The sequence below is a fragment of the Drosophila simulans genome, chromosome 2R (assembly GCF_016746395.2).
Source record: "Drosophila simulans strain w501 chromosome 2R, Prin_Dsim_3.1, whole genome shotgun sequence".
Taxonomy (NCBI): Eukaryota; Metazoa; Arthropoda; class Insecta; order Diptera; family Drosophilidae; genus Drosophila; species Drosophila simulans.
The window spans coordinates 4618214-4636552 of record NC_052521.2 but is presented as its reverse complement, the minus strand read 5'-3'; the positions used below and the strand labels follow the sequence as shown (position 1 = coordinate 4636552).

Here is an 18339-nt window from a genome sequence, read left to right as displayed (position 1 = left end):
GCTATTAAGTAATAAATACTTGACTTTGTTATCAGACTGCCTTCTATAGAATGTTTGTAAGACATTATAGTATATTATTCATAGTTTAACCACATTTATTTTATAACTACATGTGTTAATTGCACCTAACCACTTCCACAACCCCAATCCATTCTGCAAGTGCTTGATTTCGCCAGAAATCCCTATCAAATCGCACTTTACGACCTTGCCATAAATAGAGTATCAACACCCCTCTTTCAGCCGTCTCCTTGGCCATAAAAGGAAATGTCAGTCCGGTAGTTCCCCCATCAAGTCATCAAGTGGCGAGCCAACAAATGGCTGGGAGTCGCAGTCTCTGCCATTGTCGCCTAAACTCTGTTTTCTTTGGAAGTACTGATAGCGATAATATGAGAGCCCAGAAAAACAAACAGAACTGCTGATACAAATTTTCCAACAGCTATTTGCCTTGATATTTATGCAGAATATGTGTTATTGTTATTGTCGCCGGCAATTTCAGCAGGGCGGCGAGTTATTTTTAACATTCCGGGTTATTTTCGGACCGCGGTTAGTGCGCCGCCAGCGATAATGACAAAGAAGCACTCGTGCTCCTGTCAGCCGATCATCCAACCAAGCAACTGTCAAGCGCTTTTGGCTATAAGCCCGCAAATTCCGGCTAGAACATCCAATTAGCGATAAGTCCAATTGGGAAGATAAGGCGAGAAAGTGGGTCTTGCTCATCAGGTGGAGGAGCGTTGCAGCAGGAGGGTTCTCCTCGGCGGACCTTGGTTTATTTTCACCCCGACACCACGGGTTGTTTTCAATGTTTTCACTACGTAACCGATAAGATAGTGGGGAATAGTAGTAAATCGCCATATTTAACGATCACTTATTTTTAGGCACTTTCCCTTCCTGAAACCGTAGCCAATTGATATTGTTGTCTGCGGTGCTCCATATGTTCAAGTTTTTTATTATTTCCTCCGCTAGTATCGCAAATATACAAATATACCATAAATATACCATAAATACACTTGCATATATGAGATATTGGGTGACACTAAAAGTTTGTTGCCAGGCCAAAAAATTCTGGGCAGCCACTTAGTAACGGCTTATGAAAGCGAAAACGTGACATGATTGTCACATGCGTGCGATTATCACGTTTTGCGATAAAGTTTTCGGATCCCATAACAAACAAGTGGAGCAGCGCTGGCATGGATTACAGGCAAGTCATGAGTACTATATACATAATAAACTAGATATCAACGCGTCTTTTCCAAAACTATTCCATTTTCCAGCCCATACCATAGCAGTACCATGCTTACTCACTTCCAGTTGTCTTCAATACTGTTTGCTCGGCTTGGAAACCCCCGAGCAACTGAATCACAAGGAAAGTGTGTTCCTAATCAGATTAAACAGTAAACAACACAAGAGGCTCCTTCGAAAACAGAACTTTATCGCAGCATCCACGCGTGGGAAGCGTAGCATAAGTCTCGCTGGATGTGATTTTCCAGATTTGCCACACGCTTCCATTCGGAGTCCAGTCAGTGGTGCGCCACGTTTGTTGCGCTATCGCCAGAAGTTGAAGAAGTTTCCCGTGAAGACTGACGTCACAAAGACATGCGCCTTCGTCACTATTACGGCTGCACTGGCTAACACGAGCATAATTATATTATTTTTATACACAATCCGTTGTGTGGGCGAGTTGGGTGGGCGGCAAGGCCTCCTTGATCTTTCCGATCAGTCGGTGCGGTGCGCGGATGTTTGGATGTTTCCGAGCGTCGATCATGCGATAACTTCATTATGAGCACTGGGGATCGTTAAGAATCATTTTTTACGCCGCCATAAACTCGTATTTATAATCTGAATATGTGCACTTTCGCCGTTTGGGGGCTGAGCTGCAGTTGCAACAAAGGATAAGCCCAGATTCGGCTGACAAGATAGCGGGACTCTGGGCTTTGACTTACGTGAGAAAGTTTTACGACTTTGACGCAACTCGAGCAGCTTTCCGATGGGCGGGTGGGGGGCAGGTGGTGGGTGGTGTGCCTAAGGGTGCTTGGGTGTCGGGGCGCTGCTCTGGCACCATAACGGTACACGGCGACACGCTGAGCGACGGATTGCCGCACTACTTACGTAAGCAGGTGAGATGGAGACGGAGGACATGCGGCCCCAAAGTTCGCCAGGTATGTGGCGCAACCGCAACCGTGTGTGTGTACGTATGTAGCTCCTACTCGTATCAATACGAAACGTGCTCGAGCACGTCGACGGTCGAATCGCCAGGTGCACTTGGCCCTTCCAACCAGAATCTCGGTCGGAGATCCCCCGCAGCGAATCTAATCAGCTTCGTTCGGCACGCGTTGAGTGGGGACTGTGCACTGGAAGAAAAAAAGTTGATAAGAGCAGTTACTAGGTACCACAAAATTATATCTTTTGTTTATACAGTTGATTATAGTTGGAGTAAATGGTAATTAAACTGAATGTATTAATATCATAGCTATTTTTTTAAAATAAAGGTATGTTATACTTAATTAAAATTTAAAAGAAAATATATTTTGGAACATATTATTCATAGGTTATACAATTTTTTTCGGTTCATGTTCTATATAGAGAGAATCCAAAGTAAAAGAGAGAAAAAAGGCAGTCTGCGTTCTTGTGAAATTCACCAAGTCGGCGCTAACTTTCCCATAGAGAGTCGGAGCGAGAGAGAGAGAGAGAGCCAATCGGCGTGCGAAAGAGATAACAGAGGTGGGCGCCTTCTGATAGAGAGAGAGAGCGTTATCAAATTCGCTTTATGGCCGCGATAAACAGCAATTAAATATTGGAGTTCGACCGTACCTGTCTATGCCGTTCAATTATAATTGAGGCGCTAATTTCGCGCCAACATGTTTGTGTAAATAGTTAACCCATTTCGGGGCGGGGGCTGTTGTTTGTGTGGGGGGTGTGGCTCGCCGGAAAGTGCAATTGCGTTTTACGCGGCTTACTTAACTGTTGTATGGAACTATGTTTGGCTTTCCGATTAGTTTCCCGCCGAGATGTGCGAGGAGGAGCTCCTGCTGAAAATCACGGATCATGTGAGGAACCAGACCAAACCGGATAGGTGTGAAAATCGCCTACTTTAGTGGGCCACTGCTTGGAGGTCGAGGTTCTAACTAAATCAAATCGCAAACCACTATGTTTGAAGTCTATCATATACTTATACTACTTAGTTATCTAATTATTTGGAAGTCATTGTGCTCTGCATCAGTTTCTTTGAAATATAATCAGTTTGCCGGGAACAATTAAACATTTGAATCCGAGCAAGTTCAATTACTCAAAACTGTTAGAATCACGACGAAGCGGGCGCCACAATCAGCACCTTCTTATCAGCAAACTCAGGCAGATTTTGCGACATCATGCTTAATATTCGCAGCGAGACGACTCCGGGGGAAATATTGTGCAATAATCACAATCGAGTGTGTAAAGCGGGTAGAGTTTACGTTTGTTTGCTGGCCTGGTAGGTATATCCCAAGCAGCTTGGGAATTGAAAAGCCCCGCTGGAAAACCCGTTTTCCACTGCAATATTCATTCATGAGCGGACGGACAAGCCCTGACTTCCCTCCACGCCCCACAATCAATCTAATCGATTGGCGGTGGAAAAGTTCAATGCTTTTGCGGTTAAGTGAAACGCAGTAAACAAATGTGCTTAATGGCTCCCGAAAATGTGGAAATTCTGGCAACTTATCAGTGGAGTGCCGGAGATTTCCACTCCCGAACGCCACGTACCTTTATCCCAGCCCATCCGTCGTCCCACTCCCATGCGCAGTTGGTTCTGCGTAAGGCCCGGCTGATAATTCTACGCCGCATAATCCGCCGGACTGGAACTCAAAACAGAGTGATAAGCGGCTGTGATTCCGCATAACCATGGTGCTACCCGCCTACGGGGAAATCCGCGTCGCTCAAAACGCGCTTAAATGCCAGCTAACGCGTAAATCGAATTAATAATAATAACAACGCCTTGTTTTCGATTCGGCCGAAGACAACATGTTTGCTCCCGATCTCGGCCAGATACCACCATTGCATCGGCTTGCCACCACTTAGAAAAGATGGAGGAGGAGGAGGAGGGGTTTTCACGCTGGGCCTTCAGCACGCGCTCATGACAATCACATGTGCAGGTCGGCAGAAACAGAAACTTTGGCCTGTCGCACGAATCCGAAACTAGTTTGCCAACAGGTTGTAAGTCGAGTGCGAGTGTGAGTATGAGTACGAGTATCTAGCGGGGCATTCCGAATCGTTTTGATTCGCATTGAGAATTATGCTAATTTCCAGCTGGCGGGGCTAGCACCGCTATTAATCGATATGAATCATATTTACCTTCGACGACGTCGCCGGTGGAGGCGAATCTCTGAAGCTTGCACTCCGTCCGCCCCCGGGAATCCGGCAAGTCACGCTCGCAGATGATCATGTTTGCATGAGTCTGGTCGCGGGTCCAAACTTCCCCTTTTCCAGCTGTCCAGCTGGCGGGGAAAGCTTGGCCCCAAGCCAAAGCCAGTCAATGGCCGCATGGCTCGTTACCCAACTCGCAATGACTTGGCCGAATCGGAATTGGCATTGAGCACTCGGGCCGTTCTTTGGAATTCACGCTCGATTCGCTGGATCGGGGTAAAGTACACGCGGCGATGATTAAGTGGGGATGGCTTGTGTAAGTAGCGCTAACAGATCACCTGGATTTTGCCGAACACCCGGCAATTAGCCCAATTGGATGTCGCACCAGGTCGCTGAAATGCACTGAGACAATAGGACAATAGTGATAATTAGAAGGGCATAAGCGATCTGAAACCGCCTCGAACCGATGCAGTTCTCCCATTGTGCAATGCACAAGCTAATTAAACAATATTCTCTTAAGTGGAACAATAAATATCGAAGTATGCAATTGAAAAAACCGATTAAGTTGCTCATTATTATGTAATTATGCTAACACATTAGATTATCACAGATGACTTGGCATTGCTACTCCAATTGCTACTCCAAATAGAGTTATTGGTCCTACTACTAGGATGATTATGATTATCACGTTAGGGCCATAACCAAATTTTAAAGTCTTGTTTCGGAAAGACGGAAAATTTGACTGGAACAGGCGCTAAACTGTTTCAAATTATCTCCGATCGCGTCGTGTCCAGACATCCGCCGAACTGACCTATGTCTTGCCCACATGGATCCATGCTAATGGTCCTAATCAGTGGCGAACTCTTCCCAGTGATTTTCCCACGGCACGAGCTGCTCGCATGGCAGCAGCTCCTCCGTGCGATGGGCTATCTATCCATTGTCTCTGCTGGCCGGTCCATCCATTAGGCCAACATTGCGCGATGTCTGGCATTGATTACATTAACGTGTCTCGATGCTCAACATCTGTCTGGTTGGCCAAGTCAATTGGCATGATCGCGAGCGTGTTCGCAAATGAAACAAAGTGGGTCTCGTATGAAATTAGAGCATTGCCTCGTTCATTGGATCGTAAATATCCCAGTACGACTCTGATTAGCTCAAGTGCTCGGTGCTTTACTTTTTTCCCCCTATAAGCATGACCATACTTCTAACTGACTTTCCCACTGATCAGTGATGATGGCGACAATTAACTAGGCAAACTGACTATTCTCGCACCCATTATCTGAGTTGATAAAACTGCATACTTCCATCCGAGGGCTTCTCCCAGATGGATGGCCCCGATTTTGGCGTTCACGCGTGGTTTCCATTCCACTGGGTTCCGAGAATTCATTGATAAGACGTCCGATGGGGCTCTATATGCAGGGCACGCTCGTTGGGGAAACCCCGGCAGTTATGCAAAGATTGATGAGTCGGGCGGGCTCCCGTTCCAAATCCGAGGGATTTGCACCCATTGACGTCAGTTTGGATTGCTGGAAGAGAGTGCTGAAAGGGATGGGCAAATAACAAGACGGAGAAAGTTTGGTTTTCATACAAGATTTTTATTTTTCATTTTTTATCGGTTTTTTCAAAACCTCAATTTTCTTTTTTGCTTAAGTTAGATAACATTTTTTTTGTGTGTTTTCATCTCATGTTTTTGGGGAAAAGCTAACATAACAAAACTTTAATGTATACATGCAATTGGCTGCTCTCCTTTTAAGTATAATTTACAATTTACGGCGTACAGAATAATTGTCATTATCAGTAAATTTGCGCGACGCTTAAAGCGAAAATTATACAGAAACAAATTGGCTATATTTATGTATGGATCTGTGTACATATGTGCACATCTGTGTGGTTGGTTCGGCAGCTGGTCACGCGCTTGTGTGTGATGCTGCTCCCTGGCTGTGTGCGTGAGTATCTGTGTGCGACTTCCGCGGGTATCTCAGCTGCAGTTTCTGCCGCCTCGAAGGTCGCCTTTCAGTTTCAATTATCCGCCAAGGCGCCGGCTTATCCATCTCTGCTCCCCTCCTCCCTCTCCTGCTTCCTGAATACAGTTGGTTAGGGTATATACATATGTCGTATTCTATATATCCTATGTAGGTGTACATGTGCCGGTGGGCTTCTGGCAGCGCCACGAAACGTCGGATTCCCTCGGGAACTCTCCAAGACGTTCGGGGCCATCAACCCCCAGCAACTGGTTTCCATTAGAGTTTGTTTGCGCCCACTGTGCGGGGCCGTTCAATTCTGTGACATCTGGCTGTCCCGCTCACACGCGCCTACACAGCCGGCAGCTGGACAATGGGCTGCTGGGGGGCGTCCCAGTGGGCCTCGCAGTAGTCGACCAGCTGGTTCTCGGCCTTGGTCAGTTGCTCCTCGGGGGCGTCGGCCCAGACCTTCTGGACCAGGCAGCACGACTCGACGGAGTCCTGGCCGAGGATGCGGCTCAGCTTGGTGGCGTCGTCCACCTTGATCACGTAGATGTCGTTCTCGTAGCAGAAGGCCTCCAGCAGCACCTCGTGCATGTGGGTGGCGGAGTCGCCGTCCTTGGGCTGGGCCATCAGGCAAAAGAGGGATCCCTCCGGCGACTTGGAGAGCACGTTGATGGCGGCGGACAGGCCCACGATCACACGCGCCTCGCTCTGGGCCCTCAGAAGGGCCGACTTGATGGTGCGTCCGATGGGGGCGCACTCCATGGCCAGATCGATCTCTAGCTCGAGGTCCAGTTCGCGCTCCAGGTGCATGCTGCAGTTCTCCTCGACGACCATGTTGTGGGTGTTATCCGTTTGGTTGTGCGTTTGCTTTGAGTTTTGTGTAATTTTCGAGCCGTTGGCTTCCACTTTTTGGGCACTTTCAGCTGGCACTGTTTGTTGTTGCTTTCGCTTTTGCTTTGCTTTGCTTTCGAGTGTTTTTGTTTAGCACCCGATTAACTTTTGCTTATGAAATTCTTTTCGCACTGGGCTCTGCGTTTCTTCAACCGTTTGTCCGCGCTGTTTCAATTTTGAGTGGCAATTTCACAATGAATGCTTTCGGTTGGCGAGCGAGCGCTTTTATAGCCGCGCTCTCCGCCGCCTGCGAATTCCACTGAATTTCATCAGAAATGCGAGAGCGGGAGCTTTTTAGGGGGGCTCGCTCTCCCGCTCTCGCGCTCTTTCGGCCAAATCGGGTTTTTTCATTACTTTTTGGGGATCCGAAAGATTTCCGTTGATGTCGCGGCAATTAGCAGATTGGGGGTTTCTTTCCATCACACTGAAACTGCAATCTGCAGTTTTGGACGCACCAAATGGGGTCAGGAAACTTGGCTCCCCCGGAAACTCGGCTCTCCCACTCGCGAAGGCAGAGAAAGTGGCTCCCTTAAGTAAGAGCTTCGCTTTCATTATCTTTCGCGTGAAAAAATCGTGTGCGAACATGTTTTGAGTAAATCGCAATTTGCTCATCAAAATTCGAACAAAAATCCGTAAATAAATTTCACTTGAACGGTTTTCTTAATTTAAGTACATACATTTCGCCAGAATCCCGTGAATGGACCACTCAATGATGCCTGATACCTGATGGCCGATGGCGAGCAACAGGTCCATCTCGGCGACCAACGCGGCGTATGCGCAACTCGCGTATACTAGGCGTATGATTAACGGATGACCTTACCTAGCCAAGTTAACCCGAATTTTATTTCTGGCCAGGCTTCGCACGATCTTATTCTCTCTGGATTTGGATACATTATTCTTTTTGGATTTGGCCAGACGTTCGGACAAACAGAATCGCATGGCCAAACACAAAGGGAGCTGCTAATCAATTTATCGCGGCATTCCAATTTTAAATTCCCCCCCCTCACGCTGCACATTCGGCACGTGGGAACGTGTTGGAATCGCCAGTCGAGATCGCCACTGAGTTTTTATCAATTGAACCCGCGAACTACGCCATCCGGCGGAATTTCCAGCTCGCTACTCGCAGGGGGTTCAACTACCGCTGGCCGTGCACTTTAGTGATTAATTATTGCGTTAATCGCCGAATCAGCATAGTTCGGGCTTGCAAAATATTCTGTTATGGCTATAAATAGCACCTGCAAATCGATGCTTACATACATATGTATGTACAATGTATGTACATATGTACATACGTATGTGATTTGGTGTTTTGGAGTTGAACAAACTGCTGATTGGGCAGCGTAGAATTGAAAACAATTCCTGGGCAGCTGCAGCATGTAATTCAGCAAGATTTACGACGAAAACAACAGGCTGCTAGTATGAAGAGTATATAACCCTAGAGAAGGCAAATATAAAGGGTATATACTATATGCGTTAAGATCACTTGTTTTTATCTGTGCATCTTGGGCAGGTGATGTGGTGCTTAACCCTTAACCAGTTGGTGAAACTAGTCAGTGGTCAACTCAACCCATCTAAGCTGATGATCAGCCCATGATCATAACAATAATATATGTATGTACATATTTATGTACATATGTGCATGCAATTGGAAGAAGCTTCTGGTTTTACAATACTATGAATAAGAGTAGGCTGATTCAAATTACTGACCTATGCATGTATTTAGACCCGAAAACATAAACAACTGTCGTGCTTACGAGGGGCATACCTGTAGTAAAGTGGATCAGCCGAGGAAGTGCTGAAAGCTGGAAATCGCCAACTCAGCTCCGAATTTGCGCGCCAAATTCGCCTCGAAAGTGGCCAATGAACCGCGGGAATCCAGTGGCAATTTGGGGGTTTTCTAGCTAGATCCGGCTAGAATGATTCGATCACCTGATCGCTGAATACTTGTAATTATACAAAGATCTTAGGTCCGATTATAATCAGCATATTTTATATTTGTTATGCTTTATCATTGACTTTTCATACAAAGTTGCTTATATAGAAAACTTAAGCAACTGCTTATCGCATTTAATACTTTTTCAAAATTAAAGAGCTTCAAAAACCGTGTGATATCATTTCAAGATAATCCTACTAGTGATTAGAATTTTAGCTTGTTTCATTACAAATATTCGTATCTATTAAATACGCATTTGCATTGACTGCAATGAAACTATTGAATTGTCATTCCAGCGCGGAATTCGAGTTGTCACAAGTGCAAAAAGGGCACCACTACAGCATTTTCTATTGCTGCGGCGAACGTGCGGATTAGAAGTTTTGGTTCTCCATCCAGCTTGATCCGCACGTCACAATCGAACCCATTCCCCGGGCAAGGAATTCTGATATTTTTAGCCTTTTGCGTGGGACTCCAATGGCACCTCTGTCCGCTGCTTGTGTGTGTGCCATGCCACCCAGTGGTGTGTGCAACATGCGCCCAGCACATGTGAAGCCACCACATCGGATGGCTTATTTCGAGGGGCAATCGTGGAGGCCACGGAGTGATCGTGCATGGATCGGTGGCACTTCGCCGGCGGATGCCCCACTGCTGAGTCACGCCGGCGCAGCACTAAACTGGGCCCAAGCCCAAACCGAAACCCAAATGCCAAGCGAAGAGCCAAGTGAGTCAAAGTCAAAAGAGAGTGCGAACTGGTTTTTGAAGAGTTCCCCCACATTCGGCATTCGGCTATCTGGCATTCCATTTCAGGCCGGTCCAAAGTCCGCCGGTCTGAGTACCTGCAACCGGTCACCAAGCCACCAATCTGGCCGACGAATGCCGCCCGAATCCTCACGTGCACCAGTATCACGCTGGAAAACGAGATTTCTCGCGCCGGCTTGGAGGTCTCCAAGGTGCAATTTCGTATGCAGTGCGGCTATGCTGGGGGAATTCCCAGTTGGCTGCGACTGGCTGCAGGGAAAACCCAGTTTCCAAAAGAGTTCTCTGCGAAAAACCCCAATGCAGTAAAGTTTTTTGTCGATACGTGGTTTTTCCCACTCCAAGCCAGATACCATAATGTATTCTCTTATTTATTGCGGGGCTTTAGGCAAGGGAGTTTCGGTTATCTGAGCGAGCAACGTTCTTCCCAAATAATTGGGTCTTGTCTCGCATTAAATAATATTGCGAAACATTTGCCAGCGCCTTTCAAATTATGGCGAAATGATTCAGCTGCTCGCTGGTGGGCAGGTGTACATAATTTGCAGGGCGAATTCTTTGCACCTCGGCAAACCTGTTTCAAGAACATGGTGAAATTAAAGAAAAGGAGTGCAAACAAAGCTGAAACTGAAAGAAGACCATCCATCAAATTTCTGTAAAATGTATATAATTCGTTATATATTTATTTCAATTGTTATGTTCTCAACTTGTCGTTTTCGCGTAAGTAGAAATGATTTTCGAAGATCTATTTACAATAATCTCAGTATTTTTACAAATACTTAGATTTTCATTTATTATTAAAGAGCATTTTTGAAATTTCTAACTGACATAACCGGTTCGAATTGTTCGCGACGGATGGCAACTCTGTCAAGTTCTCTCTGGCTCTCTCGCTGCCTGAGCTTTTACCCGATGAGTGCTTTTTTTGCCGGCAGAGCTTTTCCCACGCTCTTGCACTCGCTTGTGCTTCTACTTCCTTGTAAACAAAACACGCGCACAGCTGTTTCTGCCGCACGGTAGTGTTGGTAAACGTGTGAATATTACACGCAATATTTATGTAATTCGCTAAACAATTAAGTCGCATAAATTATAAAATAGTCATTAGGGATGATAACTCGATGGCATTTGTGGAGCGACTTTGAATCACCATAGTGCCGCCGACAAGTACGATAGCCACAATCTGAGCGCAGTGCCAAAAGCTCTGTGTTATTGAAAAACTAGGCAAAGTCAAAAAAGTCGAAAAAGTCAAGCGAAATGGGAAGTTGTGGCAGAAAAACAACAAAGAGCTGCTCTTTGTAGGCCGCTCGATAAAAAGGTAAAAAGAAGTTGGTCCAAACTAATTGCCCGAAATGGGAAAAAACAAACCGAGCACGCTGGCGAGAGCGAGATAAAAACACCGGGACAAACCGGACCGAGCGTTCAGTTCTCTGCCGGACGAGACAAGCGGCGGATCATTGTTGGATTTCGTTTCATCCGGAGCACTGCGAATAGAACGCGAAAGTCCCGAGCAAGCGTTAGTTTTTGCATACAATGGAGTACCTGAGCTACGTGTACGAGAAAATCTTCGGGGGCAATCCTCCCACGGACGACACGCAAGGGGCTTTCCACACGTGAGTATCAGCAGCAGCAGCACCAGAGGCGGAAAACCCCGGCAGAAAACCCCCTGACCCTTGGGCTTTTCCACTTTCAGGCCCCGCAAGGTCATCTGCTTCGGCAACGTCCTGCTCGACCGACTCGTCCAGCTCGAGGACCCCGAACTCCTGGAGCGGTTCGGCCTGGAACTGGGCTCCAAGGGCGAACTGGACATGGAGAAACTCAACCAGCTGACAGCGGAGGCTTCTGAGAGGTGAGCACCTTTGTATCTTCCCCGATTGTTTCTTTATCTTCAATGACTGATTGTTAGAAATTATACAAGTAGATCAAAGTTTTGGCTTTAGTTAGACTGATTTCACAAATAAGTAGTATAGTTATAGTCTTGAGGGTATAATTAGTATCACCTTTCATAGAAATTGCGAAAAGATACAAAGAATGAGCAACAAATAGGACTTGGGCAACAAAGGCTCTTTATACGTAGCACTTTTGTGCACAAAAATCAATCTTTACTTAAAAAGTTACTACGTAAAATGGGCCTTCTTTCTAATCCCTAATGGCAGCAAAACTGGTTTTCGCAGTAGATACTCATGTTGAGGAAGTTCTGAAGATTCAGTAGATATGTATATACATTTGGCACGTCATTGTTCGAATACCCTACCTGTACGAAATCTTTTTAAGAAGTAGAACATGGAAAATGGCAAAGTTACATGGTTATTCTACAAAGACCAGGGTTTAGTTGGTACCAACATAAATTATAATAAACAGCCTTTACAAAGCTAATCCGTACTAATCCGACTTAAATCCAATTCAGCTCTCGATGTCTTACAAATCCGGGTGGCTCTGCCCTCAACACGGCCCGCATCCTGAAGCAGCTGGGCACAGACGCGCTCTTCTTTGGCGCCGTGGGAGCCGACAAGCACGCCGAGGAGCTGCGTCAGATCCTTCGGGATCGCGGCATCGAGGCCAGGCTGCAGACCGTCGAGGATGCGCACACCGGGCAGTGCGTGTGCCTCATGTATCAGGACAACCCCACGCTGTACGCTAACATCGGCGCCTCGGCTCAGTTCGAGGTGCAGACCCTGAGCCACGCCGTCAGCCACGAAGGCCAGAGCTTCCTGCGTCCCGTAGAGCGAAAGCAAATCCTGTACGTGGAGGGCTTCTTCGTGCCCCAGAGGAGTGATGTGTGCGACTACATAGTGCAGCACCTGGTGCGGGAGCGGCGACGCCTGGCCCTCAATCTCAGTGCTCCCTACATTGTGAAAAAAAATCACCAGGCTATGATGAAGCTGGCCCGGGCAGCCTTCTTCCTGTTCGGAAACCGCCAGGAGTTCGAGGCGCTGGCAGAGGCTGCGGGTGGGTTCCGAAACGTCGACGAACTGGCGGATCATCTCCTGCAATCCGGTGGCACCAAGGCCATCTTCGTCACCAACGGCAGTGCCGGCGTCCAGGTGATCACCAACTACGTGGAGGAGCTGGCTCCTCCCGGACCCGTCAGCTTTGAGGACTTCAGGGCGCAACGCGTAGATCAGCTGGTGGATGCCACTGGGGCCGGAGATGCCTTTGTGGCCGGATTCCTGCACGCCTGGCTGGAGAAGCGCTCGCTGGGCGAGTGCATCCGAATGGCCTCCAGCGTGGCCGCCAAGGTCGTCACCCAGGTGGGCTGCAATCTGCCCTAGACGGACGCAGTGCATCGCCACCTCAGATAGCGCACAACAAAGCACCAAAGTAGACTCTTAGCTTGTAATTATTCTGGTAATCTCCGCAAACCTTAGGCTTAGTCAAACATTTGTCCACCATTTCACCCAAGCAATGAACTTAGTCGTTATGTGATTAAATAAAAATGATTTATACATCGTCCTATGAAAGATAATAATAATACTGAGTGACTGCAGCAATCACATTTTATAATATATATAGAGGGATCCCTATTTTATATTGTTTTTTAACATTTAAATGTATTTCGAAACAGCTTTATCTGAAGCCAGTACATATGTATCTATTTGTGGCACATTGCCACTAAGCATTTGCGTTGACCTTCGCAAGAGCGCAAAGATAAAAAGTGAAATAGTGAAAAATGTGCCCACGTCTAATCAAGCCATGGGATGAAATCACCGGAAGACTCTTTTTAATGGTTAAATATAGATTCGAGAGAATTGTTTTGTGCACAGTGGGTTGAATGCGTACTAATTATTAATATACTATTCAGTATGATAGACTTCATTAGTTGAGCAAACATAAATAAATCATTTATGACACAGGTCGTCGTTATTTAGGTATATACCTTCATATGTAAAATCACGTATTAAGTATTCGCCAGAGAAATGAGATCTTATATATGCATGTACAGCTGGTGATTGTTCGACCTCGATAGCCTTATTAATACGTCCGTGTTATTCACTCGATCGCCGAAGTTCCCACTGGACTGTGGCATTGTGTGAATCGTCATCCGAATCCGTTATCACACACTTAATTCCCCCTGAGATGCCCTAGTACACATCTTTATGCGCATTCCTCGAGATGCTTTATTATCCGCAAAGAAGCGATTCTCGTTTCCTACGCCGGCTTACTCATCCATCTTATATGGACCGCGTACATCCCACACACAAGTCAGTCAATAATAAGTGACGACTTGGCCCAAAGAGAACTCGCATGCCCAGATGCCATCAAAGCGAATTCCGCCTTTGTGCTGGCAGTGGGGTTGGCTTGGGGTTTGGGCCACATGTTTGCGAATCGTTAACAAAAACTAAGCCGCATTTGGCATGCTTGTGTAAGCAGGCCAAGGTCTGGGCCTAAGCCAGCTGCTGCCGGAGGAGGAGTTGTGGATGGGAAGCCCCCCGAAACCATAAAGAAGTCCGGGCTTAGGCCGAAAGCAATTCCGCACTTTAAAGGCCAATTCCCGGATCAGCGTAGTGAGCTGGCTAATTGGCAAGGAGCCGCTTAAGCGAGTCAAGTGGCAGTGGCAATGCGAATGTGGCAAAGTCAATATTGACACACCCACCCACCTAATCGAGTGTCCCACCTACTTAAGTCTCAGCACTCGCCCTGTTAATTACTCGATATTAATTTTATACCGCCTGTGAGGCATCCGGAGAACCCTTCCTTCCACGCCACTTCGATTGCCTTCTATGCTGTGGCCACTGGCCACTGGGTTGGCCAACGCCAGTCCTTTGTCGGGTCCGTAATTAATGTCATCGTGTGGTTTACGGGGTTAGCAGCCACTCGGGCGACCCCCTTCCTTCGATGTCTGCGTGTGGGTAATGGCCGATTTCAGACTATCCCAAGGCTCGACTAAGATCCTCGCCAGCATGTGATAATTAAATGTCCTCATTTGCCCTGTTTAGCATTTTAATTTACAATAAATTGTGCTTCGGAAGCGGCTGCCTTCTAGGTAATCAACGAAGGAGTACACTGAAAGAAAAGTTATCTTTAATTTTAATTTTAATTTTAATTTATTTGTGCTTTATCCCTTATATATATATGTACATTTCATTAAAGCTAATGGTATAATTAGGTATTTACAGTGTTTAGCTAAGGCTTTCATCTGAAATATTTATTAATTATGTCTAGTTGACCTGTTTTTAGTTTTTTGTATAACAATATTTATTATTTATTAAGGAAAACAAGGGAGAAGAAAAACCTTAATTGACTTACAACTAACTTAAAAAACTAAGACTTGAAACAAAAGATTGTTAATATTGTATTTTTTGTTGAACTTTTTGTACACCTACTTTTATATGTAGGTACTTAGTGTTTGTGTAATAAGGTAAGTTCATTATTAATTTTAACAGCTTGTTTTGGCATATTTGAAGTTTTTTGATATGAGTTTGAGCACATCTACCCCAAACAGGTGACCCATACATTAATATTGGATTAAAAATTGTTTTAAAAATTATGATCTTATTGGATATTGATAATTTAGATTTACGATTTATTAGAGGGTACAGTGTGCAAATAATTTTATTAACTTTCATAATTGTGTTGTTGATGTGGTATTTAAATGTTAGTTTTTTATCAAAAATTATACCCAAATATCGAATGTTGTCAACCCATTGTATTGGAGAGTCTAGTATTCGCAACTGTCTATCAGGAAGATAACGAGGTTTCCTTCTTTTTGTAAAAAATATAGCATTCGTTTTATTAGGGTTAATTTTAATTTTCCATTTTTTGTAATATATGTCTAATTCATTTAAGTAACTCTGCATGGATTGATTTATCTCGCTGTACGAGAAACCAGCACTGTAGACAGCGGCGTCGTCAGCAAACAGTGAAAGTACACAGTTTGTAGCTTGTGGAATATCGTGTGTAAAAATATTAAACAATGTAGGTCCTAAGACAGAACCCTGTGGCACACCTGCATTTAAAATTCGTCTAGCAGATTGACTACTGTCCAAATTAACGCTAAAGTATCGATGTGTCAAAAAATTTTGAACTATTTTAATGAGGTATATGGGAGTTCCAATCATCTTTAGTTTGTGCAACAGTCCGTCATGCCATACAGTATCAAATGCAGCCTCAATATCAAGTGTAACCAGCCCTACAGATTGTTTGGATTGGATACTTTCTTTAATATAATTTCTTAGTTTTAAGGTCGGCAGTATGGTATTTAGACCATTTCTAAAACCATACTGTACCGTTGGTAGTGTGTTGTGTATGTCCAAAAATTTCACCAATCTCAATTTAATTAATTTTTCCAGAATCTTGGACAATCCGCTTAATAGGCTTATTGGTCGGTAGCTTTCAGGGTTATCAGGAGGTTTTCCTGGTTTGAGAATTGGAACTATTTTTGCTATCTTCCAATCCCGTGGGAAATAGCCTGCCTGAAGACAGTGATTGGCAATGTTAACAATATGATTAATGGCGCTTGTAGGAAGGTTTTTCAAGGATATATTAGGTATTCCATCAATTCCAGGAGATTTTCTAGTATGGAGAGCTTTTACAATTGAAAAAACCTCTGGATAAGTGACTCTACAAATTTCTGCGATGTTGTTTGGGGTTTCAGCTATAGATTGTAAAGATATTTTGACTTGGTCAATTGTATTTTGGTTTGAATATGAATGTGTCAGATTATGCTTCAGTTGAAAGACATCAGCAAGAATATTCGCTTTTTCTTTTCCAGAAGCGTATATTTCATCAGCTTTACTTAGACACGGAACAATTTGTTTTCTTTTTTTAATTGCTTTGGTTATATTCCAAAAGGGTTTGCTGCATTTATCCAGCTTTTGAAGTTTATTGTTCCATTTTGCATTATTATAAATGAAAAGCTCTTTTCGTATGATGTAATTTAAATGATCACATCTTGATTTTAATAATGGATGACGTGACCTAAACCATTGTCTTTGGATAATATTTCTTGTTTTAAATAATTCAGTTATATGTACAGGGAGTGTAAGCTTGGAGTGATGTATAGGTTTATGAGGGACTGCTTTAAGAAAGGCATAATTGATTACTCTAGCGAAAGAGCCGATTAAATTATCAATATCCAAAGTCGATATCTGTGAGCAGTTGACAACCACCTCTTCAACCATCAGCCTTTCATTTATAATTCTCTTAAAAAGCGCCCAATTTGCCCTTCCCAAAATCGGATATGTTTTTACATTGCGCATAAAATTTGTAGAGTATTTAATAACCACTGGTAGGTGATCAGAGGAAAGCTCTTGCATTACTGCTGGATTAGCCAGCTGGTTAGGGATATTAGTGAGGCATAGGTCCAATGTTGATGCTTTTGCTTTATGGTTATGCGGAATATATGTGGGTTGCGTAGGGTACAAAATACTGAATTTTCCCAGATCTGAAAGTTCATTGAGAATTTTGCCCCAACCATTGGCTCGGGTACACTTCCATGCTCTGTGGCGCGAGTTGAAGTCCCCGCAAATTAGAAAATTTCCATTTATTTGTGAGATCTTAAGGAGATCAGATCTATACAAACTTTTTAAATGATTATGGTCCCAAGATAAGTCACATGAACTAGGAATACATTTTGAAGTATTTCCAGCAAAGTAAATAGAGTAAATTTTTAGACTGGAATTAGAGTCAGTGTTGATTTGTATACCTACATTTTCAATAACATGACTTTTAATGCAGGGTATTTGTTCATGTATCAATGTGTTACTAACTGCAATGGCAACGCCGCCTCCCCTACTTTCCTTCCTGTCATTTCTGTATATAGTGTATTCGGGTATATTAAAACGGTCACTATGAGTCAGCCACGTTTCATTTATAAGTGCTATGTGAATGTGATTATTTTCTAAGAACTTGATTAGTTCTATACGTTTGTTTCTAACGGCACGAGCATTCCATGCCATAATATTCAAATTATCAATAAAATTATTTGTTTGTGTAAACATACTTAATCGCTAACTGAGAAATTGCTTGAAATTGCTCTCCCTTATTGGAGCATTCATTAAGTCTTGTTATTAATTCAGACAAAAGAGAATTTATCTCTTCACATGAAAAGAGATTAGTTTCATTTGTGATATTTGCTTTGGGATTAGGCAAAGTATGAATATTGGTGAGTGCATTACTATAGCTACCAAAGTTGAGTTGTTGCACTCTCTTAGTTTGAGTAGGCAATGAGATCTGGGGTTGATTTCCAAAGAGAGCAGATGGAGCGATGTGTTGCTTAGAATTCCTCATTCCATGAGCTTCCAAGTTATTTCTTCCAATGCGTTGTGATGAGCGTTTGGAAAGTAAATTGAGATAAGAAATTCGGCATGGGCATGTCAGTTCTGTCGATGGATGGTCGCCTTTACAGTTAGCGCATTTTTTGTTGTTTACGTCCATACATACGGCAGTCTGGTGTGATCCAGCACAATGGGCACATGATGTTTTAACTGAACAATTATTTGATCCATGTCCAAATAGTTGGCAATT

At 44.3% G+C, this 18339-nt stretch overlaps 2 protein-coding genes and 1 long non-coding RNA gene across 3 annotated transcripts; 1 reads left to right on the top strand and 2 right to left on the bottom strand.

The window, feature by feature from the left end:
• Positions 1-223: 223 nt before the first annotated feature.
• LOC120284478 lies at positions 224-2371 on the bottom strand. Its single transcript, XR_005543758.1, has 2 exons — positions 1941-2371; positions 224-1871 (listed from the first exon to the last, which is right to left on the bottom strand). It is a non-coding gene; the product is annotated as an uncharacterized LOC120284478 (long non-coding RNA).
• Positions 2372-6029: 3658 nt separating this feature from the next.
• On the bottom strand, positions 6030-7408 carry LOC27206322 (growth arrest and DNA damage-inducible protein GADD45 alpha). The gene has a single exon (XM_016172165.3). The coding sequence runs from the start codon at positions 7134-7136 to the stop codon at positions 6648-6650; it is 489 nt and encodes a 162-aa protein (XP_016026252.1). The 5' UTR covers positions 7137-7408; the 3' UTR covers positions 6030-6647.
• A 3476-nt stretch (positions 7409-10884) lies between these two features.
• On the top strand, positions 10885-15040 carry LOC6733347 (adenosine kinase). The gene is made up of 3 exons (XM_016167371.3): positions 10885-11486; positions 11567-11722; positions 12281-15040. The coding sequence occupies exons 1-3, from the start codon at positions 11407-11409 to the stop codon at positions 13143-13145; spliced, it is 1101 nt and encodes a 366-aa protein (XP_016026251.1). The 5' UTR covers positions 10885-11406; the 3' UTR covers positions 13146-15040.
• Positions 15041-18339: the final 3299 nt, after the last annotated feature.